This window comes from Narcine bancroftii, chromosome 2 (assembly GCF_036971445.1).
Source record: "Narcine bancroftii isolate sNarBan1 chromosome 2, sNarBan1.hap1, whole genome shotgun sequence".
In the NCBI taxonomy this organism is placed as follows: domain Eukaryota; kingdom Metazoa; phylum Chordata; class Chondrichthyes; order Torpediniformes; family Narcinidae; genus Narcine; species Narcine bancroftii.
In genome coordinates this window covers 34,002,286-34,023,583 of record NC_091470.1, presented here as the reverse complement: position 1 = coordinate 34,023,583, position 21,298 = coordinate 34,002,286, and the positions used below count along the sequence as shown (strand labels likewise).

Below are 21,298 nucleotides of genomic sequence, written 5' to 3'. Positions count from 1 at the left end.
AGGGAATATTGAGGAATGGAGATATCTCCATGTATCTCAGAGTTCAAGGATTCCTGAAGGTGGCAGCATAGGTAGATAAGATGGTTTTCATGAACTGTGGCATAAAGAGGTTATGATACAACTTTACAATACAATTGGTTACATTACATCTGCAATACTGGATCAAGTTCTGTTTGCCATATTATACAAAGGAGGTGATTATAGTGGAAAGGGTGCAGTAAATATTCACCAGAATGTTGCTTGGGATGGAGTGTTTCCATGATGAGGAGAGTCTGTGCAAGGATGGGTTTTATTTTTCTTGGAGCAGAGAATGTTCAGGGAGAGCCTGAAAAAATATTGTCATAATTATGCAGGACACAGATAAAGTAGTGGAAAACTTTTGGCCAGAGTTTACAACTAGAGACTACAAGTTTAGGGTGAGGAGTAAGAGATTTAGAGGGGATCTGAGGAAGAATTTTATTATTCAATTAATCTAGAATACACAGCCTGTGAAGGCAGATATTCTCACTGCATTTAAGAAGCATCCAGACAAATATTTGAGCTACGAAAGCAAATAAAGTTATAGGGTTTCGAAAAAAGGGTACTTGATAGACATCAAAGATATGGTGGCTTTGAGTGCCTGTTACTGTGTTTCGTTACTCAAAACACAAAAAAAAATGAAATCTTTTGGTTAATAAGCAGCCAGAATGCCTTCAGGTAAATAACTTTTTTTATTGTCAACTGAAAACTTAACATCGATAAGGAAATAATGCTGGCCATAAGACATTCCATTCTGAATACAAAATTTGGTTAATTCCATTGCCCTGATTATGTATAGCCAATAAAATATAGTGAAGAATTACTACCACATAATTATAACACCTACAACAGTAATGTTCAAAGTTACTAACTTTACTCAACCACATTTTCAGTTCCTCATTGTTATTTTGGCTGCAGATTATGTTTAACATTATATGTGGCTAAAGATCATTTGTAGGTTGGAAATGATAAAAAGAGAAATTTAAATTCTGCAAATTCCAATGATTATACCTCAAGGCAGTCCTCACTGCTCGTTTTAGGTTGAAACCATTATCAAGGAATTGACAGAGAGTCAGCCCTAACCATAATTAATGAAGAAAATGAAGTGGTAAAACTGATCAGAAGCTAAAATGAGACAAATTGTGCAAGTAAACAATGATCAAGGATAAATTAAATCACAAGAGTTAATTGAACTTGATAGTTCTGATTGGAACTTCATCAGTTCCAAATAACATGTCAAAAATGAGGAATGGATGTCAGGAGACTAATAGAGTTAGATTTACACTTAAAAAGACTGGTTACAAGTTTAAAATAATATACTTACTTGAATTGAAAAGAACCCACTATCGTCCATATTTCCTGACGGTTGCTTTAAAATAAGAGAAAATTCATAAAGGTGGGATAATACAAGCAATCTTAGTGACTAAAAGGCTTAAAGCACCAGTGCTAAATGAATTTGAACTGATTTTTTAAAATCAAACACAGCTAAAATCATCACACAATGTACAAGATTCATATAGTGGCTATAAACCTGTGCTAAACATCTGGAAAATATTACTACTGCAAGTTAGAACAGCACCAAAGTACACAAGTTTAAATTTAATTTTTAATCACACAAATTACTCAGAGAAACCTAACTCTCCACTCAAAATTTCTAAAGGATCTGACAGAAGTAGAAGCATTCCTTTTGAGGGGAGATGATTTTTAAACAAAACTGCTGCCCCAGATTGACAGAATAATACAAGCTCACAAAGCAATCAGTACATTTTGTGTCTGTGGTTAGTGTTACTTGATGACATAGATCAAGCAAGAGTTTCAGATCAAATAATTTAGTAATCTCAATTTTTATCTGGAAATGGTAAATGAAAACTCCAATGCTCTACACCATCAAGTGGTGAAGACATTTTCTTTATCATTTTCTTTTCTTTTTCCCACCCAAGAAAAAATAAACTAGCAAAGCAAAGGAATTAAAGTTATTCAGGATATTGCAAGTATCTATTATAGGCAGCTAAAAGGATATTACTCAAAAAACCTTAAAGACAGGAAGATGCTTGGAGAAAATGGCTTCTATCCACAACTACTGTAATTCAGAAAAATCCACAGCACTGCACCTTGCCTTATACTGCTTGACTAAATCATAACAGATTATGAGGGACATTGATAAAATGAATGCTCACTCTCTTTCCTGGATAGATAATTCTTGAATCAGAGGGCATAGGTTTAAAGTGGGAAGGAAGAAATTTCAAGGTGTCCCAAGGGGCAACATTTTCCATTCAGAGGGCAGTCTATCTGTGAATTTCCAAAAGATAAATGGATAGGAAATGTTCAGAAGGATATGGGCCAAATGCAGGCAAATGGGCCTCGCCTAGAATGCCAACTTGATCAGCATGGTTAAAAAAAAGTGACTTTACAAAAGTGTTAGTCTTTAAATTTTTACAATTGCAAATTGGGTTCTATAGCCAAAGCAAAAGTTTTAATTATACACCCTTTTTTTTTTGGATAGAACTTTGTTTTCTCCCTTGTTATTAAAATTAAGATGAGTCTTTTGAATTACGGTGGCTAAAATAAGACCCTCCAGTTAACACAGGTAGACCCCTACTTACTTTAGGGTTCTGTTCTAGGACTTGCATTGTAAGATGAAATTAGCGTAAATTAAACAATAGTGCCCTCTACTGTGTTTTTTTAATTTAAATTTAATTTTAAACACTAAAACCTTTTATACAACACAATTTAAACTGAAAAAAAAATTACTGCAATGCACACAACCATTCTTTAAATTTTAATTTTATTTAAACACTGAAAACCTTTATTATAACACAAATTAAACTGAAAAAAAATTACAAAGCTGTACTGTGTATCGCAAGTGTGGGAAAACATCATAACTTGAAACCAAAAGTCCCTGATTCTGACTATCGTATCTTTGCAAGTTAGGACGTTGTAAGACAGGGTCTATCTGTACACAGAAATGATCTGCAATTCTATGGTGTCATTCACAAATTCAATGCTGTATTACCTATTGCTAAGTATCAAAACTAAATCATATTTTTAAGTAGTGCTCTTTTTCTTTGGCTTGGCTTCACTAGGAGAGTGATAAAAACATTGGCTTGGATATCAAAAGACAACATTTCTTTAGTTAGTGTTCTGGAATCTGTTACATCTATTTGAGAAAACAAATATAACAGTAACTCAAACAATGCAGCATAATCTACAATATTATGAGACGGCCAGTGTATTTTCCCCAGGGAAATATCAGCAAATACCAGAGGACATTTGTACAAGGTGAGGGGAAAAAAGTTTAAAGAGGACATCAGAGGTAAGGTATTATCCTTGTTGTTTTGTATAAACACACACACAGTGAGTAGTGGGTGCCTGGAATGCATTGCCAAGCATGATGGTGGAAGCAGGTACAATAGGGACATTTAAAAGACTCACTTTGGCATAAGGATGCAAGAAAAATAAAGAGTTATGGATGTGAGGTAGGGAAGGTTAGATTGTTGAGTACATAAACATACTGCAGGTCAGCACAACATCGTGGTCCAAAGGGGCTGTACTGTGTTATAATGCTCTTTGATCTATTATCTCTTATAACAGTACTGAAGTGAGAACTAAAGTTAGTTGCTCAAGTCTACAGAGCAAAACTCAAACCTACCCTTATTTCCGAGAGGCAAATTGCCATATGGAGTTATTGCTCGTTATACACTGTTGCAATTATACATGAAGTTTGATTAAAGATGCAGCTTTACCTGTAAAAATATTTTGTATTCTTCTGTCATAGTTCCTCCCTCTGCCATTCTTGCTCGCTCTTCTTCATCCAATTGCTGTGCAATAGTGGACAAATCTACAGGGCTGAAGTACTCACCCTGAAGCAAATTGTTGAGGCAATGCTGTGCACAGAGGGACCCTTCTTGCTGCAGAACCAATCAGAACAAAGACAAAGACTCAAATTGTCAGTGACTGCAATCTCCAACACAATATTTTTCAAAAAGACTCTACATATTCACTAAATTAAATAGCCAATTCTCTCTTCTTACCAAGATGGATTAAAGCTCAACTTTATATTTTCTATGGTCTACAAGCATGCATGTGCTCAAAGGTTCTTTGAAGTAGTACCCCATCCTCATCAACTCCTGGGAGCATCCATGACTACTAAAAGCAGCATCAGGATAATGTTGAAAACTTTGCATCAGGAACACATAGAAACCCTGACAAGAAGCAGAAAGAGCACACTATCTTATACTACAGGCCTTCCCTGCCAGCAAACTCCTGCCCATCTGTAGAACATTCTGCACAAATCACTCAGTACTCACAAAACTGAACCAGAAACATCTTTCTCATTTCTAAGGAACAAGCTGAGCAACATCAAAAACTGGCCTTCTGCACTGATTATCTAGAAGAGCAGACTGCATGAACTAGATGAAGCAAAAACATTGCAGTGATCAATCTTAGAGTCTATATTAATTATTTAATAGTAAAACTACAATAGAAATTGGCAATGAGATTACAGCACAGACATCATCCTTGGTACATTACCCTGCTTTCTGAATCAAATAGAATAAACTGTTTTCAGATTCCCAACATTTTGTTAACAGTAATTATTCATTTGAATTTTTTGCCACGAACTGCAAAGCATAGTGAAGTTGAAACACATCACAAAGGCGTAGGCTAACAAGATGAATTAAGTAAAGCAAAGTAATATTAAGTAACTTATTATTAAGGTGGCATAGTTGGCATAGTGGTTAGCTCAATGCCTTTACACTGACAGCAATCAGGACCGAACTGGGCTTTGAATCCTGCGCTGTCTGTAAGGAGTTTGTATATTCTCTCCATACCTACTTGGGTTTTCTCTGAGGGCTCTGGTTTCCTCCCACCATTCAAAACGTACTGGGGGTGTAGGTTAATGGGGTGTAAATTAGGCAGCTCAGACTCATGGGCTGAAATGGCAATGTTACCGTGCTGTATGTCTAAAATTTAAAAAATTTATTCAAGATTCCTCTATTGTCATACAGAACAGGTGATATTACATGAAATTGCCTTCTGCCTGCTGCAATGCAGACAAAGAGTAGCCATGAGTGTTGCCCAGTACCTCTTAGAGTAAGAGAGAAAGAGAAGCAAAGTAAGAGACTCTTCAGAGTCTTTCCTTTGCCAGCCTATGCTGACCCCAGAGACATTATTGGCAAACAAACTGACCAAACACAGATATATCTACACTTGCAGATCAAAGCAAATCTATCACTACAAACAAAAATTAGCAGACAACTGCAAATATTATTTGCCGCAGTAAAACTCATCAGTGCTGTTTGAGGAAGTAATCATTTCTGTCTGGCAGAAGGCTGCCCATTAGCAATTAGCATAAATAGAACCCTGTCAGCTCCCTTCAACCCAGCCTCTGATATTTGAGCCTACGTTTGTACAGTATATTCCTCATTTCACCAACACTCAAATGCAAAAAAAAAACAAGCCTGAAATTTATTGTACAGTTTTGACAACTATAAAGGCAGATAAACTGAGTTTTTGGTAATTTCCAACAATGAAGTAAATCTTTTATTATATAATCATCCAGAAGGTGCCAAATAAATGTCTAACAGGAAAAGCTAAATTCGTCCACTGGAACAAGCATTAAACAAGCATTAAACTTGGGCCTGTATTTTGGAGCATACAGGTTTCAGGTCTGACACAAAAACCTATTACAAGATGCATTAACTCTTTTACTGTCTTCACATATACTAATTGACATGGATTGTACATTCAGCACTTTTGATTTTATTTCAGATTTCCAGTTTCTGATGTAATTTTGTTTTTGAAAAAATAAGTCATTGATTTTGAATACCAGCTAATGGAGTGTGGTACTGAAATAGGTTAGATATTTTAATAAAAAATCTTGATATAAAATATTTTTCCATCAAGACTTAACATTGTAATATTCTTGAGACATAATATGTTCCATTGTGACTGGTTGTCTATAATAACTATCAGCATCTCCAGAATTATCCTGGACTCCACAAATATCACCTGACTTTGAGGGAAAAAAAAATAGATTATAAATTGTCTTTTTCCATAACCATGTTGCTCTAAACGAGCTCACAGTAATTTTGAAATGACAACATTTCTTTTTCCTGTTTCAGCAGTAATCAATCCATAAATTCTCACAAATAGCAATGTAGAAAGAAGAAACTTCAAATAATCTATTTTAGTGATGCTAAACAATAAATGGAACATGGAACATTGGAACAACAAAGCATTTTGATAAATAGTGCATTGGCACTGTTGAGGGCAAACAAAGCAGTAGCTTTTAATGTTTCTTTTGGAAAATGGGCTTTCCAATGGAACAACATCCTTTGTGCACTGCCCAAAGATCCTATGGCAGGTTTACTAATCAAGACACTGAAGTGCACTCTGATCCATGAATAACTCAGAAAATGATAGAGAAAATTCCACTGCTTTAACATGTCCCCATACAACCTCCTTTCAATAACATGATACTCTTGAGAAAAACTCATTTGCCCATTTGTTCAGGTTGACATGAATATCTTGTATGTCCCATTTCAACAATCTAAGCTTCAAACCCACATATTTCCAGCACTAAGTTAACCTATTTCCATTGCTGCCTATATCTTAACTGATCATCATTTGTAACTTCTTCCAGGGCACTCATTGTTAGCCCCCAAGACCAACTTAAAATTTCATTGTCTCCTCTCCATCATTAATATTTAACAATCTACATGAACTCATGACCCAATGGCAAGATCCTTTACAATTGATGACCAAGCTATACTGCAGAAGTAACATCCAAACAAGCACACACACCAGTGCTCCTATATACTCAAATAGCTTGACCTCATCCCAACACCCTACTCACCCTAATCCCTTCCCTCTTTCTTCATCCCATCCTCTGATCAACCCATCCTTCCATCAACTTCTCTCCTCTACTTACCCTTTCTTAAATAAAATTAAACTAATTAATGAATTGAATCAAATAATTCAGCAAAAATTAGGAAAATCAAGAAAATATGTCAACCCTTTGAGTGCTAGATTTCCAAATCTACATTAAAAAATCTATCTCATTTACTACTGCTTTCGTGAAGTCCTGTTTTAGTACTATTGACATCAGTCTTCCTCAAATACAGGAACTTTGTTTCCTCAACTATTGTTCTTTGTGATTATCCTGTCATATCTGTTCCTTCGTGTGCAACTAACTCCTTGGAGGCTCATTTAACACCCCCTGCAAAATTCCAGCCCATTTTTGTTTCTAAGTGTCAATCACATAGTCTCCACAATAGCCTCCTTTCTTATTGCAATAATGGGCCACTTACTAACTTTTGCCCTGTCTTTAACATTGTCCTCTTCCTGCAGGGGTTCCAAACCTTGTAATGTTGAGTTGTTAGACCTGGCAACATTCCCATATTAATCATCCTCTGTTCATCAGATTTTGCGAGTTAAAATGGATGAGATTCCGCCTTCCAACCCTCCCATGCAGAAATTTACAGCTTTATTTCGCCTCTAACTCATCTACCCCATTCCCGTGACAAATTAGTGTAGAATGTTTCCTTGGTCCATCGTTCTTTATCAGGTGAAACCTTACCTCGGTAGTTTTTAGGTCTTTTATTAAGACATGCATTAAAAATGTTTTGATCGAGCTATTGGCCATCTAAGTTTCCTAATGAAACCCCCACCCACCCTCCTTCCCCACCACCATTCCGCCCCTCCCTCCCCACCACCATTCCGCCCCTCCCTCCCCACCACCATTCCGCCCCTCCCTCCCCACCACCATTCCGCCCCTCCCTCCCCACCACCATTCCGCCCCTCCCTCCCCACCACCATTCCGCCCCTCCCTCCCCACCACCATTCCGCCCCTCCCTCCCCACCACCATTCCGCCCCTCCCTCCCCACCACCATTCCGCCCCTCCCTCCCCACCACCATTCCGCCCCTCCCTCCCCACCACCCGCCCCTCCTTCCCCACCACCATTCCCTCCCCCCTTCCCACCACCACCACCACTCCCTCCCCCCTCCTTCCCCACCACCACTCCCCTCCCACCACCACTCCCTCCTTCCTTCCCCACCAGCATTCCCTCCCCCCTTCCCACCAGCACCACTCGCCCCTCCTTCCGCACCACCAGTCCCTCCCCACCACCACTCCCTTCCCACCACCACTCCCTCCCCCTCCTTCCCCATCACCACTCCCTCCTTCCCCATCACCACTCCCCCCCTCCCCATCACCACTCCCCCCCTCCCCATCACCACTCCCCCCCCGCCCCCTTCCAAGTCAGTGTCAACCCTTCACAGATCGTCCTGTTTCCAATCTCTTTAAACGGGGTTCCATTCTTGCAACCTCTCGGATAAGTTAATTTCGTGGAAACCTGCAGCCTTAAACACCCAACATCAAGCACCCGCCTCCCCGTGCACCAAGCTCTGGCCTGCAAGAAAGGAATCAGCTCCATCCACCAAAACATCTCGGGCTATTTGCCCACCGGCGCTGACGCCTTAAAATATCATTTCCGCCATCAACTTACTTTCTCGTGGAATATCGCCTCCATGATGGCTAATGAACCATCGTCCTGTGCGGCGTGACCCCTCCCGCCGCCGGGTCAAACCTCACGAGCCAATCAGCAGCCGGGACGCACACCCACGCGTCCCGACGACGTCAACAGAGGAAGCGGCTGAGCGAAGGGATGGAATGCTGGGCCCTGGGGCGATGGAGCTGGGCCTCTCCACTGGGGAGACAGAGTGCCGGAGGGCTGAGATCGGCCCGAGGAACACTCTGGGTGAGGGAGTCTGGCCCTTGTCTCGTTCAAGTTTATTAGCATCCAATGGCACAAATACAACCCCACAAAACGAGCATTCTTCGGTCCTCGGTGCAAAACCAGAAATAACACACGTGCGAACGATGCATATGAAAATAAATAGATATCAAGCTCTGCATTGGGACCACCGCTGGTGATGAAAGGGTCGTGTTCTGCAGCTCTGTGTAATAGATACAAGTTCCAGAAATCTTTCACAGCATATGGGGTTTCAGTCATATTGGAGACATTGTTTTGAACCAGTAAAACTTATTTACTATTTTTGGATTTCCTTGATAGTCATTGGAAAGGGGTATATATGTATCCAGCTATGATGCTTCTGATGGTGTACCTGTAAAAGTTGTTAAAGTACATGCCAAATTTCCAAAGCCTTCTATCGCCCTTATCCACATTAACAATGTTAACTATGTTGATCTATAAATAAATGTGTTGATGAGGCTCCATGGGACACTGGTGAGAACTCATTTGGAGTTGTGTGTGCAGTTTTGGGCTCCTTAAAGCTTCTTCAGGTGTATTCTCCCCTAAGAATGCACCTGGAGAAGGCGGCCCTTTGATTTGCCGTTCAGGTGGCAGCGCTAAAAGCGCAGCACTGGCCACCTGAAGGCACAGCTGTTCGGGGATGCGCATCTGAGTGCACTCCAGCTCCTGTCCCTTGAGCTGTCAAGTTAGGATGGCTGGCTGTCAGCTGGGATAGCCAGTGCGGGCTATCAGGGCGGGGACACCCCCTGTGAAATGTCCCCATACTGATCGCTCTGCCCCCCTGGTGGGGGAGAAGGGGGCTGGGGCAGCCAGAGGGGGAGTACGGCACTCGAGTTGGGTACCGGCATTGTTTCGGCCAGCCGCCCCAGTCCCCTTCTCCCCCGCCGGCCGCTCTAGCCCCGCAAGTCCCGCGCTGACAGGCCAGCCAGCTGCCCCTGCCCCGACATCCTGCGCTGGGGGAAGGGGCAGCTGGGAGAGGAGCTGTCAGGCATTCGCCAGCTGACTGTCATCCCAAATGTAGCCGCTTTTAGGCAGCTGCATTCAGATGGCTGGGTAGGCCACTGTGCTGTGGCGATTATCCCTCTCGGAGGAAGATTACGAAGTTCGCCTTGCAAGCGCCTCCTGCACATTCACGTGGCCTCCCAATAGCCACATATTGCCAAAATATGCGGCTTTACAAGCGGGGCAATTGGCCACCTGAAAGTGCCTTTAGAAAGGATGTAATAATGTTGGAAAGAGTATAGAGAAGATTTAGCAGGATGATTCCAGAAATGAAACAGCTAACATATGAGGAATACTTAGCAGCTCTTGGACTGTATTCATTGGAATATAGAAGAATGAGAGGGGATCTCATAGAAATGAAAGAAATGGACATAGTAGATGTGAATGTTTCCCCTGGTGAATCCAGGACAAGAAGGCACAGTCTTCTAATTAGAAGGTACCCATTTAAGCTGAAAAATTTCTTTTACCAGAGGATTGTGGATTTGTGGAATTCATTGCCACATACAGCTGTGGAAGCCAGATCACTGGGGGAGTTTAAGGGGAGATTGATAGGTATCTAATTAGTCAAGATATCAAGGGATATTGGAAAAAGGCTGCAATTTGGAACTAGATGTGAGAACAGTTTAGCTCAGAGTGGATTTGCAGAGCAGACTCAATGGGCCAAATGGCCTGCTTGTTCCTTTTTCTTGTGAACTGACAATCAGTATATTAATAAAGTGAGGCAATGAAGCACATCTCATTGAGTAATTTTAAAAATTAAACATTCATAGGAGATATCATACCTAGGTTTGGAACTTCAAAATGCTAAAGTCTTTACCCACCAATCCAGCAACAAAACAAAACAGTACCAAAAACAGGTCAGTGCTTCCATAAATGTACACAAAACTGACTTTACCTCATTTCAAAACATTAGGCAAAAATATCAATTGATTACAAATACAAGATTGATCCGTTTGGACTGTGTCCATGAGTAAACTGCACTGAGACAAATCAACTGGTGGTTGCATATAAAACCAGTTCCAGAAAACGTGGACAGAGTCTATGCATTTCCTGGTAGTCCTTGAAAACAGAGTCCAAAGGATTAAGAGTGCAATGCCTGTAGTAAGACTATTGTTACCCAAAGTTAACCGATTACAAATATTCCTAAGAAACACTTATTTACTTAGGCATGTATTACATTATTTTGATTTAAGCATACATGTAAAATACTTGTCCTTTGCTAAGAGTAACTTACAGAAGAAAATCAAAGAACTTTTAAAATTAAGAGATGCTGCAAAGTTACTAAAAATATTTAATATGCAAATTTCACTCCAACATACAAGAATGTTAGTCATATTAAATGGGATTATTAACCTAAACTTGGTAGATACCCTCTAATAAAATGGCTTTGTGGTTATTTGAATTGATGAAAATGTTTTTTTTTAAACTTTCTTAAACAATTCCCTTGCAAGAGAATGAGAAGGCACAATTTATATCCTATTGTTACTGAACATTTCATTGTTTTAAAACTTTAAAAATTGAAAAAAAATCATACAATGGTTATGTGATTTACAGCAATTTCTGTATGTCCAGATTCTTTCTTTGGCTTGGCTTCGTGGACGAAGATTTATGGAGGGGGTAAATGTCCACGTCAGCTGCAGGCTCGTTTGTGGCTGACAAGTCCGATGCGGGACAGGCAGACACGGTTGCAGCGGTTGCAGGGGAAAATTGGTTGGTTGGGGTTGGGTGTTGGGTTTTTCCTCCTTTGCCTTTTGTCAGTGAGGTGGGCTCTGCGGACTGTATAATGAACTGTTTACCGTGTTTACTTAAAATTAAACTCCAATAAGGGGAGAGGAAAATGTGAATTTCAAACTAACATTCATCTGCTGTATGTAGATATTTATTGGTGAAAGGATAAAATATAAAGAACAAAATTAACATTTGTCAAATAGAATTTAATTGAGTTCTTAATTGAAAGTTCAAGACAAAATCTGCTGCAATGCTTTTAATGTTGTTATCCAGAGCATAGCATTTAACTCTCACTTCCATGTAGTTTCTTCACCTGGTTTCAAGTCTCTATAAAAGAAACAAACAATAATTTAAGGGTAGAAGTAAATGAATTTTACATCTCTTGCATTTCTACACTTAAAATTTTAACTTTGTAACTGAGTACCCAAATGTAGAGTAGCTCAATTGTAGAGTACCAAATGGCTCAGGCCACTATTCAGTTCACTGACCATGTTGACCTCCTGAATTTGTGAATATTCTTAAATCATATCTATAGTACTGAATCTGCTTTCACAGGTCTTTCGAGCAATACATTTCAGATCAAAAGAACATGCTGAGTAAAATAAAATTCTTATCACTCCACACCAACTATTTATTCAGGCTTCATTTCCTTATTCTGCGAAACAGTGTTCTCTGATCACATCAAAACTCCCCATCTTTCAAATTCCAACATGAATTTTGACCATTATTAAATATCTAACTTTTATTGCATTTGAAAACAATCCCATCTTCTTCAGTCTTTCCACATAACTGAATTCCCCAATTTCTGGTACCTCTGCATCTCATCAAAACCATAACATCTTCTCGGAGGCATAGCATATAGAACCGCACAATACTTGTTCTGAAGAGTATCCAGCTGGTTCATTTCCTTTGCTTACACTTCTTCCATGGCAGGGGAATGGAGCACAAACCACGTAAAACATTTAGAATCAAATCATAGACAGCAAAACATCATTTATAAATGGAATAAATAAACATAAAATGCAGTTGCAGTTTTCCATTAGGAAATGAATAACAGGAATAAAATATAGTATCAAGATAACAGGCTCTCAATGAGAAACAGAAGTCACTCTTAATTAAAAATAAGACAATATGGAAATCAAATTGTAAATCTTGCACTCACCGTTTGTATAGTAAGCTTTTATTTCTGAATGCAGTAAGCTTTTCATCATTCTTTCTATCTAGATAACATCCCAATACAAAACCCAGAGGGACAAGGACAAGACTCCAGTGATCACGCATGATACCAATCAAGTTCATTCTGCTGAGAGGAGAAAAATGAAATAAATGATTGATCGTTGGTCTGGAGATGAATTGGTTCAAAACAATTGTGTATGAAACGTAAAGAAAGGCAATCAGCCAACTCATTTGAGAGCAAAATAAATTAGAGAGATAGAATTCACATTTATTTCAGAAGTGATAAAACAAGAATATTAGCTTAAAATGAAACACAAGTAAACAATGTTGGAGCAGGGTTCTTTTTCTTTATTAAATGCAGCATGTAGTTTATAACTATTACATTAAAATGGCCCTTTGCATATGTGAGTGATCGAATCTGAAGATGGGGGTTGAATTAATGAGAATGTGGAAACAATAATCCAATATTGGTGCAAAGGATTCTTGAACATCAGCAGAAATTTACTGGACTACAGCCATGATCTTTTTCTGTACAGCAAATGGTCAATGACAGAAGTAGTGACATGAGGGGCAGGAAGGGAGAAGTAACACATTGCAAATGAAAAGCATTAAAACAATATTGGATTGTAAAGGTAAATTGAGGAAGAGGGGATGAATGGTTATGAAATTTTATTGGATGAAAGGTTATTAGTTAATTAATTACCCTCTATTCAATTAAATCCAATCTAGTAAAGTTGTTAAAATTTCAAATATTTCTACATGTTACTCAAAGATATTTCCTCCAGTAGGATCCATTATTTAAATTCCCCCATCATTAAGATGCCATTTTTTAAAAAATTGTTACATTAGTGGGGGTAGCTCATCCTGCATTTTCTCAATTGCAGTTGGGGATGTATTGCAAATACAACATTGGCCTGTGGAACCCACATCTCATAAGTAAATTAAATGAGATTTACCACAAGTCAACATCAAAGCTACTTTAAAATTAAGTGTCCATTGTTTCTATATATCTTTACTAACTTTGTAGCCATTTTTACTCTACTTGCAATCTCCCATTTTGTGGCACCTGCACTGTTGTAGTAAAATGTTGAGAAATACAAATACATATGCTCAAATCTTGAGTAACCAATGAGTTTCTGGGGGAGGGGGAGCGGGCAGGTTTTAAAATTATTAAATTAAGATTAATTTTTTTAATTTGGCATATAGCACCGTAACAGGCCAATTTGGCCCTAAGAGTCTGTGCCGTCATTTTACACCCCATTAACCTACACTCCAATATGTTTTTGAAGGGTGGGAGGAACCAGAACCCCACACACGGGGAAAATGTACAAACTGCTTAGAGACAGTACAGGATTCAAACCCATGTCCGGTCCCAATCGCTGGTGTTGTAAAGGCATTGTGCTAGAAATAGGTAGAAATAGGGAGCCTTTTTTTCAGGTAATGATCATTTATCAAGATTAAAGTAGGAAAAGTAATAAATGATATCAATCAGGGGAGAAAGGTAATTGGGTATTGGATAGGTTAGCAAAACCAAGAAGCTGACTGTGGAGAACACAAATCAGTCCAATCAAGGGATCAGCAATGGAGAGGGTCAAGAACTTCAAATTTCTGGGCATCAATATCTTGGAGGATCAGGGACTTCAATGATGATGCAATCACAAAGAAAGCTCATCAGCGGCAAAACTTTATGAGGAATTTGAGGAGATTTAGTACGTCATCAAGGACTATCGAAAATTTCTACAGGAGCATTGTGACTGTGTGCATCACTGTCTGTTATGGAGTTGCCCAAGCTCAGGACAGGAAAAAACCCCAGAGAGTTGCTAACATGTCCTGCAACAACAGTCCCTTCAGCCCTCAATGTTGCGCCGACCCATATATTCCTCAAAAAAATACTAAACCCTTCCTACCCCGTAACCCATTTTTCTTCCATCCATGTGCCTAAGAGTCTCTTAAATGCTCCTAATGTTTCAACTTCTAGAACCATCCCTGGCAAGGCATTCCGGGCACCCCTAAAAAACCTATCCCTGATGTCTCCCCTAAACTTCCCTCCCTTCACTTTATTCTTTCTTTGGCTTGGCTTCGCGGACGAAGATTTATGGAGGGGTAAAAAGTCCACGTCAGCTGCAGGCTCGTTTGTGGCTGACAAGTCCGATGCGGGACAGGCAGACACGATTGCAGCGGTTGCAAGGGAAAATTGGTTGGTTGGGGTTGGGTGTTGGGTTTTTCCTCCTTTGTCTTTTGTCAGTGAGGTGGGCTCTGCGGTCTTCTTCAAAGGAGGTTGCTGCCCGCCAAACTGTGAGGCGCCAAGATGCACGGTTTGAGGCGTTATCAGCCCACTGGCGGTGGTCAATGTGGCAGGCACCAAGAGATTTCTTTAGGCAGTCCTTGTACCTTTTCTTTGGTGCACCTCTGTCACGGTGGCCAGTGGAGAGCTCGCCATATAATACGATCTTGGGAAGGCGATGGTCCTCCATTCTGGAGACGTGACCCATCCAGCGCAGCTGGATCTTCATAAGCGTGGACTCGATGCTGTCGACCTCTGCCATCTCGAGTACTTCGACGTTAGGGGTGTAAGCGCTCCAATGGATGTTGAGGATGGAGCGGAGACAACGCTGGTGGAAGCGTTCTAGGAGCCGTAGGTGGTGCCGGTAGAGGACCCATGATTCGGAGCCGAACAGGAGTGTGGGTATGACAACGGCTCTGTATACGCTTATCTTTGTGAGGTTTTTCAGTTGGTTGTTTTTCCAGACTCTTTTGTGTAGTCTTCCAAAGGCGCTATTTGCCTTGGCGAGTCTGTTGTCTATCTCATTGTCGATCCTTGCATCTGATGAAATGGTGCAGCCGAGATAGGTAAACTGGTTGACCGTTTTGAGTTTTGTGTGCCCGATGGAGATGTGGGGGGGCTGGTAGTCATGGTGGGGAGCTGGCTGATGGAGGACCTCAGTTTTCTTCAGGCTGACTTCCAGGCCAAATATTTTGGCAGTTTCCGCAAAGCAGGACGTCAAGCGCTGAAGAGCTGGCTCTGAATGGGCAACTAAAGCGGCATCATCTGCAAAGAGTAGTTTTCGGACAAGTTTCTCTTGTGTCTTGGTGTGAGCTTGCAGGCGCCTCAGATTGAAGAGACTGCCATCCGTGCGGTACCGGATGTAAACAGCGTCTTCATTGTTGGGGTCTTTCATGGCTTGGTTCAGCATCATGCTGAAGAAGATTGAAAAGAGGGTTGGTGCCAGAACACAGCCTTGCTTCACGCCATTGTTAATGGAGAAGGGTTCAGAGAGCTCATTGCTGTATCTGACCCGACCTTGTTGGACTTTGGCAAATACTAGAGCGCATCGGATGTCCCCCAAAGTTCCTCAACATGATTATCCAACTGCACGAAAACCAACTTCACTTTATACGTAAGTGGGAAATAGGCGTAAGCTGTCCACCCTCATCATGAGCCTCTCAATCTTGTGGACATCTATTAAGTCTTATCCTTCTTCGCTACAAAGAGAAAAGTTCCAGCTCTGCTAACCTTGTCTCATAAGACTTATTTTCCAATCTAGGCAACATCCTGGTTAATCTCCTCTGCACCCTCTCCAAAGCTTCCACGCCCTTCCTATAATGAGGTGACCAGAACTGAACAGAATACTCTAAATGTTGTCTCACCAGAGATTTAGAGAGTTGCAACATGATCTCTCTGCTCTTGAAATCAATCCCTCTATTACTGAAACACAGCATCCCATTGGGTCCCTCTGTTCATCCACACTCTTAAGTAACTAACCATTAACCCTGTTCTCAGCCTTCTGGTTTGTCCTTCCAAAATGCATCACTCAAACTTATACAGATTGAACTCCATCTGCCATTTCTCCATCCAACTCTGCATCCTGCATATATCCTCTTGTAATCTTCAGCAACCTCCAGCTCCATCCACAATTCCTCCAACCTTCGTATCATCCACAAACTTAATGATCCATCCTTCCATTCATCCAGGTCATTTATACAAAAAAATACTTTCCTTCACTACTCTCTGCTTTCTACTTGCAAGTCTTTTTTTAAAAATCCATACAGCCAAGGTTTCATGGATCCCACCCCTCATGACTTTCTGAATGAGTCTCTTGTGGGGGACCTTGTGAAATGCCTTAGTAAATCCATGTACGCACATCTACTGCTATACCCTCATCAATTTATTTTGTTACCTCTGTAAAAAACTCAATAAGGCTTGTGAGGCACGACTTTCCTTTCAGAAAGCCGCGCTGACTATCATGGACTGTACTTCTCCAAATGCTCATAGATCCTATCCTTAAGAATCCTCTTCAAAAGTTTGAGCACCACTGATGCAAGACTCACTGGTCTGTAATTTCAAGGATTCTTTCTATTACCTTTTTTAAACAAGGGACAACATTCACCATTCTCCAATCCTCTAGCACCTATCTGTGGGTCACTGCTCCAGCTATCTCTTCACCAAGCAACCTGGAATAATCGCATCCAGCCCCAGGGACTTATCAATCTTGATGTTTTTCATTTAAAATTAATTTTATTATCATGAAACAAATTCATTGCTATACATACAAATTAAATATATTATATTTAGATTGGTATCATAGTATATAGAAATAATAATACATGGACTCTTATTCCAATCCATACATATATTGAGGAGTACAAGAAGAAAAAAAAGTGGTTTCTGATCATCTGACTCCAGCTACCAACCAAGGTTGAAATTAGTATTCTAAGCAGTCTTGAGGTCGAGCAACAGCCTCTGGAGATTCAATTAAACATGCCCATTTACTGCATCCCCGTACCTTGATCATTACAATTGTGAAAGTCAGCCATAAATCTTATCTAAAGAGATCTTAATCTTTGTGACACTTTGATTTATTTTCCCAAACATAAAAAGGACAGGATATCCAGTAGCCATTGTTTATGGGGTGGATGGAAAGTCCTCTTTCCATTTCAGCAATATTCCTCTTTTTAAAGATGTTTTTAAGAAGATCCAACACATCCTCTTCCTTAATCTCCACATTGTCCAGCACCCAAGCCTGTTCTATTTCAACCTCACCCTGTAAAGGTCCTTTTTTCTGGTGAATACTGAAGTATTTATTTAGGACCTCCTCAAACTCTAGGCACATGTTGCCTCCTTTATCAGCCCTATCTTCATTCTCGTCGTCCTTCTGTTCTTCACACCTTGGGGTTCTCCTTAATCCTACATGCACAGGCCTTCTCATGTCTCCTTCAAACTCTCCCAAGTCCTTTCTTAAGCTTCTTCCTGGAGCCGTTCTTGTTTCCTGCTTCCTATACCCAACATATACTTTATTCTTCCACTTGACCAGCTGCCTCACCTGTTTCATCAACCACAGTTCCCTTTTCCTACCATCTTTTTCCTGTTCCAGTAGGGCAACCGTATCTTGAACCCTGCACTAGTGGTCCCTAAACTTGCTCCTCATTACTTCTGTGCTTTCACCCTTGAATATCGGTTTCCAATTTACTCTTGCTAGTTCTTGCCTCATCCCATCATAATTAGCCCTTTCCCAATTAAACACTTTCCTATTTTGTCTGCTTTTATCCTTATCCTCGGCTATGCTAAAGCTCAGGAAGTTGGGGGTCACTCTCACCGAGATGCTCCCTAATCAAGAGGTCTGCCACCTGACCAGGTTCATGACCTAGAATTAGATCCAGTAAGTCTCTACTCTTGTTGGCTGGTCCACATGCTGTATCAGGAATCCTTCTTGACAAATTCAGCCTCATCTATCCCTCTTGCAGTCAGGAAGTGCCAGTCAATATTAGGGAAGTTGAAATTAACCATAACTGCAAATTTGCATTTCCTACAATATTTCAAAATCTGCCTGCTTATCTGCTCCTTGGCGTCCCGAGGGATATTTGGGACTACTCGTAGTAGTTATCGCTTCCTTTCTATTTCTGACTTCCATCCACACTCTGCAGCATCCTCCCTTTCTATAGTCGTGATACTATCCTTGACCAGTAATGGTACTACCTGCCCCCTTACCTCCCATCCTATTCCTTTTAAAGTACCTGTATCAGCCAATCCTGCCCTTCCTCCAGCCAAATTCTCTATAATAGCCACAGCATCGGAGTTCCATGTACTGAACCATGTTCTAAATTCATCTGCTTTATTCCTAATATTCCTAGCATTGAAATAGACATACAGGCTACATTTATGTTTTGTCCACTGCTTGTCCTACCCCACAAATTCAGAACACATAGCATCATGCTTCTGCCTTATTCTCCGCACTCACATTCTGCTTCCCACCCACCGCCAAACTAGTTTAAACCCTCCCCAAGAGCTCTAGCAAACCTGCCCATTCAGGAGCAGCCTGTCCTTTTTGTATAGGTCAGACCTTCCCCAGAAGAGATCCCAATGATCAACAAATCTGAACCCCTGCACCAACTTTTCAGCTACACATTCATTCATCTGCCACAACTTCCTATTCGTACCCTCTCTGGCACTTGGCACAGGCAGCAATCCCTAGATTACCACCCTTGAGGTCCTAACTCTCAATATTCCCTCTTCAGGACCTCAGCCCTACTCCGATCTATGTCATTGGTCCCCGACACTTGGCTCCTCTCCTCTCCCCTCCAGAATGCTGTGAACTCAATCAGAGAGATCCCTGATCCTGGCACCTTGCAGGCAACATACCATCCGGGAGCCTCAATCGCATTCACAGAATGCAACAAGTCGCCAATCACCACAGCGCTCCTCTTCTCTCCCCCCCCCCCCCCCCCCCACCCCCCACTTCGCTTCTGAGCAGAAGGTGACCGCCACGACTTGTAATGGAGGTACAGGAGCACCCAGCAGCACAAGGACAGCTTCTTCCCCTCTGCCATGACATTTCTGAATGGACAATGAACCACGGTTCATTTATTTCGAAATGAGATTCATAGTAATATTTGCACTGTAAAAGCTGCTGCAAAACCACACATTCCATGACTATAAATTCGGATTCTAAGGCAAGAGAGGAAAGACCAGTGAGCAAGGGAGACCGTTGGGAAGTGGGAAATTAGAGAGAGGAAAAGTGGGTAGAGATGGAAACAGCAGAACCAGATAGTGGGTGACCAGAAATTTAAAAGAAATCTCGCGTAAGTGTGTCCGGGAGAAGGGGCTGTGTTCTTCAGGTGACCCCGGAGGAGCCCCTTGTCGGTGGAAATGGCAAGGGGCTGCTGGCTACATGGAGTTCAAGCTCAGGCCCAGACAAAGACCACAGATGTTGGCGTCCTTACCGGGGCTTCTCCAACCCCAGCCCGTCCCCGCACTGACCTTGAGCAGCGCCGCCCAGCCACCAGGAAGCCTCAAGGAGACGAGGAACCAGGCTGAGCAGTCAGCAAGGTCTCGGCGAGCCGAGGATCCTCACCCCTCTCCCGCCACCCCCCTCCCGAGCCGGGCCGGCCACCCCCCTCCCGAGCCGGGCCGGCCACCCCCCTCCCGAGCCGGGCCGGCCACCCCCCTCCCGAGCCGGGCCGGCCACCCCCCTCCCGAGCCGGGCCGGCCACCCCCCTCCCGAGCCGGGCCGGCCACCCCCCTCCCGAGCCGGGCCGCCCACCCCCCTCCCGAGCCGGGCCGCCCACCCCCCTCCCGAGCCGGGCCGGCCACCCCCCTCCCGAGCCGGGCCGGCCACCCCCCTCCCGAGCCGGGCCGCCCACCCCCCTCCCGAGCCGGGCCGCCCACCCCCCTCCCGAGCCGGGCCGCCCACCCCTCACCTGCCGGTCAGCAGTTCAGGCCGCGGGACTCGCACAGCAACTAGAGGGAAGGCCACAGGCCCGACCACACAACACCTTACTGGGGGGGGGGGGGGAGAGAACGAACATCAAACGGATCTTCAACCCACCCAGGACTTACTGGCACGTCACCTCACTACCATTAGGCCGCCGTTTGGTCACGCAACTCAATCCTCCCGGAGAAGGGCACCGAGAAAAAGCCAAGGTTTCAAGCGTCGGGGTGTGAAGGGAATGGTAGAGTCCAGCGACCTCTGACCCGGTGACGCGTTGCATGATGGTCGCTCGGCGAGCGGGCGCCTCGTCCCGTCTCTGACTTCATCTGCTTCATGTCCCAGCGCCTCCGTTCATCGGGTCTGTTTCAGCGGAATGTCTTGGTTGAACGCGGCTTGGTCTTTCCGGCCCCGGGCCCGAGGAGATCAAGGGAGGGAGGCGTGTCTGGTCGTCACCCCTGCGGCTCTGGCTGCCGTCATGGCAGGGATCTGCTGGTGGCCACCCAGTTCAGTGCCCCGGCATGGTCTCACGCACTGCCAGACTGAGACCACCCGCAAACTGGAGGAACAACACCTCATCTTCTCGCTCTTTCTCCCCTTCCCTCTCTCTCTTTCCCCTTCCCTCTCTCTCTCTCTTTCCCCTTCCCTCTCTCTCTCTCCCCTTCCCTCTCTCTCTCTCTTTCCCCTTCCCTCTCTCTCTCTCTTTCCCCTTCCCTCTCTCTCTCTCTTTCCCCTTCCCTCTCTCTCTCTTTCCCCTTCCCTCTCTCTCTCTTTCCCCTTCCCTCTCTCTCTCTCTTTCCCCTTCCCTCTCTCTCTCTTTCCCCTTCTCTCTCTCTTTCCCCTTCCCTCTTTCTCTTTCCCCTTCCCTCTCTCTCTCTCTTTCCCCTTCCCTCTCT

The 21,298-nt window shown here is 42.6% G+C and overlaps 3 protein-coding genes and 1 long non-coding RNA gene across 10 annotated transcripts in view; 2 read left to right on the top strand and 2 right to left on the bottom strand.

Annotated features, from left to right (window-relative positions):
- The window catches only part of atxn3 (ataxin 3), a 46,360-nt gene extending 37,751 nt beyond the window's left edge, over positions 1 to 8,609 (bottom strand). Inside the window, exons 1-3 of the mRNA XM_069916232.1 lie at positions 8,527 to 8,609; positions 3,762 to 3,926; positions 1,343 to 1,387 (exon numbers count right to left, since the gene is read on the bottom strand). Coding sequence (XP_069772333.1) covers positions 1,343 to 1,387; positions 3,762 to 3,926; positions 8,527 to 8,550 — 234 coding nt within the window. The 5' untranslated portion in view covers positions 8,551 to 8,609. The remainder of the gene's footprint in view (positions 1 to 1,342; positions 1,388 to 3,761; positions 3,927 to 8,526) is intronic.
- On the top strand, positions 8,332 to 12,870 carry LOC138753350 (uncharacterized). The gene is made up of 2 exons (XR_011351116.1): positions 8,332 to 8,778; positions 11,368 to 12,870. It is a non-coding gene; the product is annotated as an uncharacterized lncRNA (long non-coding RNA).
- On the bottom strand, positions 11,709 to 20,700 carry LOC138753346 (NADH dehydrogenase [ubiquinone] 1 beta subcomplex subunit 1). Of its 7 annotated transcripts, none has more exons than XM_069916233.1 (3): positions 20,534 to 20,700; positions 12,686 to 12,826; positions 11,709 to 11,850 (listed from the first exon to the last, which is right to left on the bottom strand). In XM_069916233.1, exons 1-3 carry the CDS (start codon positions 20,683 to 20,685, stop codon positions 11,814 to 11,816), a joined length of 330 nt encoding a protein of 109 aa, XP_069772334.1. In that variant the 5' UTR covers positions 20,686 to 20,700; the 3' UTR covers positions 11,709 to 11,813. The 7 variants fall into 7 exon arrangements, with proteins under 7 accessions (XP_069772334.1, XP_069772335.1, XP_069772339.1 ...); XM_069916234.1 differs by having other exon boundaries at positions 12,686 to 12,823; XM_069916238.1 differs by having other exon boundaries at positions 20,523 to 20,585.
- Positions 20,655 to 21,298, top strand: part of cpsf2 (cleavage and polyadenylation specific factor 2) — a 32,884-nt gene continuing 32,240 nt past the window's right edge. Inside the window, exon 1 of the mRNA XM_069916231.1 lies at positions 20,655 to 20,763. The gene's annotated coding sequence lies outside the window, so the exon portion shown is untranslated. The remainder of the gene's footprint in view (positions 20,764 to 21,298) is intronic.

What these genes read in the sequence shown, in the direction of transcription:
- LOC138753346 (XM_069916233.1), bottom strand. Translation starts at nt 20,685, where the DNA reads ATGCAACGCGTCACCGGGTCAGAGGTCGCTGGACTCTACCATTCCCTT. An exon ending in GGTAGTGAGGTGACGTGCCA is followed by an intron (nt 12,827 to 20,533) that starts GTAAGTCCTGGG and finishes TTCTCCTCTCAG; the next exon opens with CAGAATGAACTTGATTGGTA. An exon ending in AAAAGCTTACTATACAAACG is followed by an intron (nt 11,851 to 12,685) that starts GTGAGTGCAAGA and finishes TTTCTTTTATAG; the next exon opens with AGACTTGAAACCAGGTGAAG.